General features: G+C 46.6%; 1 protein-coding gene across 1 annotated transcript in view; it reads left to right on the top strand.

The window, feature by feature from the left end:
* The window catches only part of LOC102017899, a gene marked incomplete at its 5' end in the record, with an annotated part of 37,297 nt that overhangs the window by 11,237 nt on the left and 18,042 nt on the right, over window positions 1–8,018 (top strand). The window contains 2 exon segments of the mRNA XM_005407755.2: window positions 1,639–1,779; window positions 2,094–2,239. Of these exon segments, the coding sequence (XP_005407812.2) occupies window positions 1,639–1,779; window positions 2,094–2,239 (287 nt within the window).

Genomic DNA, 8,018 nt, shown 5'->3' with positions numbered 1-8,018 from the left:
CTAACTTTTGTTATCATATGCTACAAGTCTGCTATTCTATAAGTGCGCCCTAACACTATCCCTAGACTGCTGGTGAGGGAAAACTTGCTGAAGGCCATTCAGATTCTTGACGTGAATCTAGTTTGCCTGAGTCACAGCCCAACTCGGATCCATGACACCAGATGTCCTGGGGGTTCTCATTTACCACCCACAAATAATTTCAGACTGGTTGTAAGAACTGGAAGGCAGGCATGGTGCCACATGCCTGTAATCCCAGCACTTGGGAGGCTGAGGCAGGAGGATCGCTGTGAATTCAAGGCCAGTGTAGGGTACACAATGAGTTCAAGGCTAGCCTGAACTATAGAGTAAGACCCTGTTTCAAAAACAGAAACAAAACAACAATAACAACAACAAAAAAAAAAACCAAAAACTGGAGCAAATGATAAACCTTTCTGGTCTATAATGAGACAACCTCCAACTCAGAAGTCCATGCCTTCAGCAGGGACCCTGTACTCAAAAAGTCAGTGCGGGCTGTGAGGTGAAAGAGATTATTTGGCCTAAAAAGCAGCACTGCAGACACCAAGGCCCCGTAAGGAACTAGGCTCTGCAGTGGTTACCGACGAGTCCCTCAGCAGAAGCCAGGGCTGGGGACAGAGTTCTCTGTGGAGGCTCTCCAGGATTCTGAACTGCTGGCAGGATCGTCGGGCAGGGTCTCCTAACAGAAGGCAGCAGAGGCCAGAGTCCCCAGGACACTTCGCAGTATCTGCTTGGGCCCCCACCCCGACCCTACTACTGAGCAGAGCCAGCCCCGCTGCTAAGAGACCCCTTTCATCACCGCACCCTGGGAGGGACACCCAGAGACCTGTGCTCTGGGAAGGGAGAAGGAAGGAAGAAGAGATTCCTGTCTTCAGCGATCAGCTTGCTCTAATTGTCATAGTGGTGCCAACACTGCTTAGAAACCTGGAGTTGGGGGGGCTGAGGGCGGAGCCACCCCGACCTCCTCGCTGCCCTTCCTCCTCCACCGCTGCTCCCCACTCACTTTGGGAGCTGGCTGGCCTTGCGGGCCCTCAGTGATTACTTTTAACAAGTGAGTTCATACATTCTAAAGTTATTGCTGTTAACGTTACTCACCTCATCTTAAAGTCCAAGCCTCGACATTCCAGACTGACTCAAGACGTCACCTTACTTCTCCAACCTCAGCTTCCAGGCCCCTAAATTTAGTCCTGCTCCCATGGTGTGGGAGATGCGTGAGATTTCTGCTTACAGACTAAAGCCTGTGCCTCCAGGGGAGGCAGCCCAGGACCTCGCCCAGAGCGGTGAGGAGTGAAGCTTTCCTAAACCTGGATGGACAATGCCTTGAACCCCTGCTCCCCCGAGAGTCCGGGTGCTGCTCCTCCTGTCCCTGCCAGCCGGCCGCCTCACTGAGGAGTTTAGAGCTACTCAGGGTTTAGAGCTCTCTCCAGCTGCTCCCCTGAGCGGGTCCTTCTAATTGTCCTCCGCTCCCTTTGCCCAGGAGCAGACCTTGGGCCTCCTCCCCTCTACACCCAGGCTGCCGGCGGCCATCTTGGCCCTGGAAACCCACACTGGGAGTCTTTAAAATTAGTAATGCGCTCGGTGACACAAAGTAGTTTTTAATTTGTTCCTGTCATTTCTTTTTAGATTTGGAAATGAGGAGATAGAGCGCATCTTCTCAGGCCTGGAAAACAATAGGAAGCTTCAAGGCCTCAGTCTCCGGTACTGTGGGCTGGGCCCAGGGAGTGGGCCGCGGCTGGGCTTCATCACCAGCCAGAGTGCCATCTGGTGAGACGTCCCTACTTTTGTCTTCAGTTGCACAATTCACTTGATAGTTATCTTGCTCTGCTTTTTCTTAACCAGAAGAGAAAAATCCTTCAAAGTTTGAAAATTGTGGGTGTCAAGCTGAATTCATGTGTTTGACCAACTGAAGTTACTAGGTCTACTTTTTATGATGTGGCCTATTTTCATTTATTATGATTATTTATCAATTGATTATTTCATGGATATATATATTATCTTATCAGAAAAAGACCTCAAGTCCAAATTTGAGGACGCGGTACTGACGTCCTGTGAAAAATGTATCTCACCCTCTTCCCCAGCGAGCTGTACCTTGATGGCAACGATTTGCAGTGCTCTGGAGCCCTGGCTCTGCTCAGGCCCTTAGTGGAGTACCTGGAGATGCAGGAGAAAGACCCGCCGGCCACAGCTGCTCCCAACACCGGAAATCCCCCTCGGCTGCTCCACAGTAGGTGCAGGGCAACTTGGCCCTAGGTTCCTTTTGGGGCCACCTAGAAAGAGGGAACTGCTTTGTGATTAAAAGCGACCCTCCAGCCAGTGCAGTGGTGCGTCCTGTAATCCCAGCAGAAAGTGAGTTTGAGTCTCACCTGGACAACTTAGTGAGATCCTATCTCAGAGTAAAAAAACAAAAAGGACTGGGAATGTAGCTCAGTGGTAGAGCAGCCCTTGGTTTCATCCCCAGCAACCTCCCCCAAAATGAGCTTCTTTGAGGTCAGTGGAGATTCTTCTTCTTCCTGAGCATGTGTGGGAGACAGAATAACGGCCTCCAAAGATGTCTTTGTTCTTGTTAGGGTTTTTGGCACAAAAACAGAACAAAGTAAAAATGTCTTTATTGCAGGTGCAGAGAAGTCCACAGCAGAAAGGAGGGCCATGTAGATTCTGAGGGTCTGACCAGGGGAACAAAAGCTATGCAGGGCCAGGCAGAGGGTGGGGTTTAGGGAGTAGTCTGCCTGAGGTGGCAGACTATGATTGGGCAGGAGGTGGCAAAAAGGAAACAGGAAGTTGTAAAAGGGAAGTAGAAAGTTGTAATTTGACCAAGGGGGAGAAAAGCAAGGCCTGGCACATGGCCTCCAGTAGCCCGTGCCATATTGGCTCACTGCCACGATGATTTAGCAAAATTTTTTATTAAGGCAGAAAACCCGTCCGTTCTAATCCTGAGAACCTGTGAACTTGTCATGTGGCAAAAGCGATTTTGCAGGTGTGATTAAATTCAAGATTTTAAAATGGAGAGATGCGCTTATAATCCCAGCACTCAAGAGGCTGAGTCAGGGGGATCATTGCGAGTTTGAGACCAGCCTGGGCTACAAAGTAAGCTCAAGGCCAGCCTGAACTGCATAGAGAAACCCTGTTTCAGAAAAAGACTAAAAATAAAATAAAATAAAATGGAGAGATGATCCTAGATTAACCCAGCAAATCCAATGTAATCACAAGAATCTTATCTATCAATCTATCTATCATACATAGGGCCTTCTCTCTGAGTTGCATCCCAGCCCTCTTTCTCTCTCTCTTTTTTTCTCTTTCTTTTTTTTTTTTTTCTTAATTTTGAGAGAGGGTCTTGCTAAATTGCCCAGCTAGGCTCGAACTTGGAATCTTCCTTCCTCATCCTTCCAGAGTGCTGGAAATACAGGCACTGTGTGCCCCCATCTCTGGCACAAGACTCTTTGTAAGAGGGGGACTAGCAGGTCAGAGTCACAGAGGAGGAGCCGGGTGTGGTGGCTCATGCCTGTAATCCCAGCACTCAGGAGGCTGAGGCAGGAGGATGGTCGTGAGTTCAAGACCAGCCTGGGCTACAAAGTGAGCTCAAGGCCAGCCTGAATTATATAGCAAGACCCTGTCTCAAAAAGATAAAAAAAAAAAAAGAAAAGATAAAGATAAATACTATCTCAAATGTTACAAAAGTGAATGACTCTGTAACTCAGGGATGAACCATTATTACACATCAGGTGGTCTCCAATTTTTGCTTTAAACAAAATTGAAGGAGGACCTAGTCAAATTATCAGCTGACAGGTTATTAAAAATCCTTTCTGTGTGTGCGCGCGAAACAGACTGCTGTGTGATTTTTAGCATATAATCCAAAAATTCAAAGGATTGACTAATGGCTGCTAGGATAAAACTCCTAGGCTTACTCAGCTGAAAACAAGTACTTTATTTTAAGTATGTCCCATGCGATGTTTGGGCTATCCACATACTAAAATAATTACCCTTTGTTTATCTGACATTTAAGTTGAACTGGGTGTCCTTTTGGGGTGGAGTGGGGTGAGGGGTGGAGGGGAAGCTAAATCTGGCTGCCCTACCCCATTTCCATCCCGCATGGCAGGATTTCTCAGGACTTACAGCAGCGACCGCCAAAATAGAAAGAGAATGATGCTCACTCTGCCACACTAATATTCCCCAGTGAATATGGGAATTCACTGGAAAAACAGATAAAAGTCCATCATCCAGCTCACTGAGATGCAACCAATGAAATTTTATTTTGTATTTAATTAGAATTCATCAAAATATGTGAGACACATACGCACTGATCAGTAGCGTAGTTATGAAAGTAAAGTGATAACTGCAGAAGAAATTTTTAATAAGTGACTTATGATCCCAAGAAAAATTTTAAATTTATGTATTTGTACATGTAGCATTTTTATTACAGAGAAGTCTTACTAAAGAATCCATAAAAGAGTTTCTTCCTTCCTTCCTTCCTTTTTTTTTTTTTTTTTTTTTTTGGTCTTTTTGAGACTGGGTCTCGCTATGCAGTTCAGGCTGGCCTTGAGCTCACTTTGTAGCACAGGCTGGCCTCAAACTTGCAATGATCCTCCTGCCTCAGCCTCCCAAGTGCTGGGATTACAGGGGTGCACCACCACGCCTGGCTTCTTCCTTCCTTCCTCTTTCCTTCCCTTCCTTCCTTCCTTCCTTCCTTCCTTCTTTCCTTCCCTTCCTTCCTTCCTTCCTTCCTTCCTTCCTTCCTTCCTTCTTTCCTTTTTTTGGTAGTACTAGGGATTGAACTAAGGGCCTTCACAATGAGCTATATCCCCAGTCTTTAAAATTTCTTTTTCTTGCCCCTCATTTCTCTGAGCACCCGCACTCCACTCTTGAGCAGGCATCCTCCATCCACCTCTAATAAACCCTGCTCACGCCTCATTCCCTGATGCACCCTGCAAAGCCTTTGCTGAGACGGGAGTCAGTGAGGATCCACACCTATGTTAAAGGGACTGAAGAAGCACTCCATGTCCGGCAGTTATCCTGAAGTTATCACCAAAAAAGGAAAAATGCAAGAGTTTTGCTGTGGGTCTTCTGAGCTCTTACAGGATTATCTCTTCTGCACTTTGCTAGACTTGATCATCAGATGCAAGGTAGAAAATCAGGATAAAGGAAAATATATAGTATTTTTCTTACAGAAGACAGGAAGGCAAAAATGATGAATGGACACATACAATGTCTCTGGAAACTTCTGTCTGTACACCATCAGCAAAAAATTTCCTTGGCCAAGGCAAAAACAAGTATGGAAGTAGATTTTTTTCCGCCACACTAAACCATAGCTAGAAAGGAGAAGTAATGGGGAAAAAAATCATGAATAAATAATAAAGTCTATATGCTGGGTATCCTAGATAGATAAACAGATAGAGATAGATAGATAGAGATAGGTAGATGGAGATAGATAAATAGATGATAGATACAGATAGGTAAACTGAGGTAGATAAATCGATCAATTGATCAATCTATAGAGATAGATTGATAGATTGATTGATTGATTTTCTTGGAGACGAGTGTTTGTTAAATTGCCCAGGTGAGGCTCAATCTTGATGTTCCTGCCTCAGCCTCCCAGAGTACTACTGACAGCAAAGGCATGCACCACCATGCTGGCTAAGACTTTTAAGTATAAAATTCCTCAGAGTAGACAGAATGGAAATACAAATAAAAGCACAAGAAGAAAAGAGAATAATGAAAATTTTTCAATTGGCTAAAGAAGAGTTTGCTTGCGTTTTACGTTATTTCTCTTGGAGTTAAGGTTCTGCCTAATCCCGTTAAGAAAATGATATAAAAGATTTTATTTTTAAATGTCAACGTTTGCCATATGGCAGAAATTTTATTTTTGGAAAGTTAAAAATTTATAATGAAAAAGTTAAATATCACCTGGGCATGGTGGCGTGAACCTGGGTTTTTTGGGGGGTTTTTTTTTGTTTGTTTTTTTGGTTTTTCTCCGGTATGGGGAACCGAACTCACGACCTTGCGCATGCCAGGTGGCATGAACCTGTTATCAGCACTCTGGGCAGCTGGGGCAGGAGGGTCACAGGTTCGATTCAGAGATTTTGGGCGATTCAGAGATTTTGGGCAATTCAGAGATTTTGCAAGATCCTATTTTAAAACTGAAAAAGGGTTTGGAATGTAGGTCAGTCCCAAGGCCTGGGTTCAATCCCCAGTACCACAAATGGTAAAATAAAATAGGCCTAAAAGTGTGTAAGGAGATAAGATTTTCAATATTCCTTCAGGATGTTATAAGAATAATTTTTTTTTTTTTTTAGGGTTGAGCATGGGTCCTAGGGCAAGCACTCCACCACTGAGCTACATTCACAGTGTGCAAAAATGTTTTGGGACCACCGCTTTATAAAGCCCATATGTTTGGGTTGCCCTCCTGTCCTGTGAGCTACCCAGGGCTCGCAGTGACTTTGCCTTCACTCAGGAGGCGGGTGTGATGGACTGCTGCTGCTGACAACCCTTGGGGCCCAAATGACCCACAACCCAAGGACCAATCTTTTGTTGTTCAGTTGTTTTGTGATACTGGAGAGCAAACCCACGGTTTGGTGGAGCTAAGTAAGCACTCTATCGCTGAGCTACGTCCCAGCCCTTTTTAATTATGTTTTATTTGAGACAGACTCTCACTAATTTGCTCAGGCTGGCCTGGAATTGTGATCCTTCTGACTCAGCCTCCCGAGTAGCTGGGATTACAGGCATGTGCCACCACTCAGCAAGAGGTTTGTTTTCTTGGTTTTTTTTTTTTTGTTTTGGTTTTTCTCCAGTACCAGGAACCGAACTCACGACCTTGCGCTTGCCAGGCAGGCGCTTTTGCCGCTGAGCTAAATCCCCAGCCCAAGGTTTGTTTTCTTAATTACGCGCAAAAGCACCCTGAGTAGTGACGTGCCTTTCTTTCTTCTGTGTGCTGTACATGACGCACGTCCTGATAGGCACCACATTTTCTTCTGGGTGCCTGGGATGTAAAACACCATCTCTATCTCGGGGAGGGGCTGGGAGTGTGACCTGGGTGGCAAGTGCATGCCACGTGGCAGGACAGGGCTGTTTTTAAAAGGTTGTCTTGGTTACTTTTCTCTCATTGCTGAGACAAAATATTTGACTCCCAAAATTAAGGAAGGAAGGGTTGATTTAGCTCACAGTTTGTGGAGGTTTCAGTCCATACTTGGCTGGCTCCTAGGCAGAGTGGCATATGGCAGAGGGCAACAGTTCATAGCGGTGGAAGATAGAGCAAAAGGGAGGAGTAGCGGTAAGCAGCCTCTTTCTCTCTCTTACATTGTATGCAAACTGTGCGCCAATGGCGGGAATAGCACTCACACCCATGGATCAGTCATAAACTGCAGAGGCCCGCCCCATGACTGCATGAGGCTTTGGGAGGACATCCAGACACAAACCATAACAAAGGTGTACTAAGTATACACACGCTCCAGCTTGTTAGAAGGTGACCCTGATGAGGAAAGGGAAAAGGCCCAGGGAGGCCTGGTGTGGGGTCCAGGAAAGGAAGGCAGGGCAGGCAGGACAGGATTTCAGACGGGCGGAGGTGGCCTGTGCCGGCAGACGCGCCGAGGAGGAGGGAGGCCTTGGAAGCCTGGGGTAGAGCACCCAGCAGAGGGAGCGGCCTGTACCAGTGGGGTCAGAGGTGAAGGGCACTGTCTCTGGGAAGGAGCAGAGGAGCAGCTCCAGGGCTGCGCTGCAGAAGGAGCCTTTGGTCTCTGCAGCCAGTGAGCAGGCTGGGAGCAGGGAGGCCGGCCAGGGGCTGCTGTCTGCGGTCAGCGTGAGGGAGTTGGGCGTGAGTAGTGGAGGTGGTGAAGGGGTCAGATTCTGCACTTCACCAGTTCCTACACCCTGGATGTGGGGTGCCAGAGAAAGGAAGAGTCCAGAATAACGCTTGAAGGACAAGGTTTAAAGAGCCCCCAAAGAACGCCAGACTGGGCAGAAGGGATCGTGAGAGCAGGTCAGCCAGCTCGCTCTCTCTCTTTTTTTTTTTTTTT

This window comes from Chinchilla lanigera, unplaced genomic scaffold (assembly GCF_000276665.1).
Source record: "Chinchilla lanigera isolate Chin_1 unplaced genomic scaffold, ChiLan1.0 scaffold00107, whole genome shotgun sequence".
Taxonomy (NCBI): domain Eukaryota; kingdom Metazoa; phylum Chordata; class Mammalia; order Rodentia; family Chinchillidae; genus Chinchilla; species Chinchilla lanigera.
This window is presented reverse-complemented; position numbering and strand designations above follow the sequence as displayed.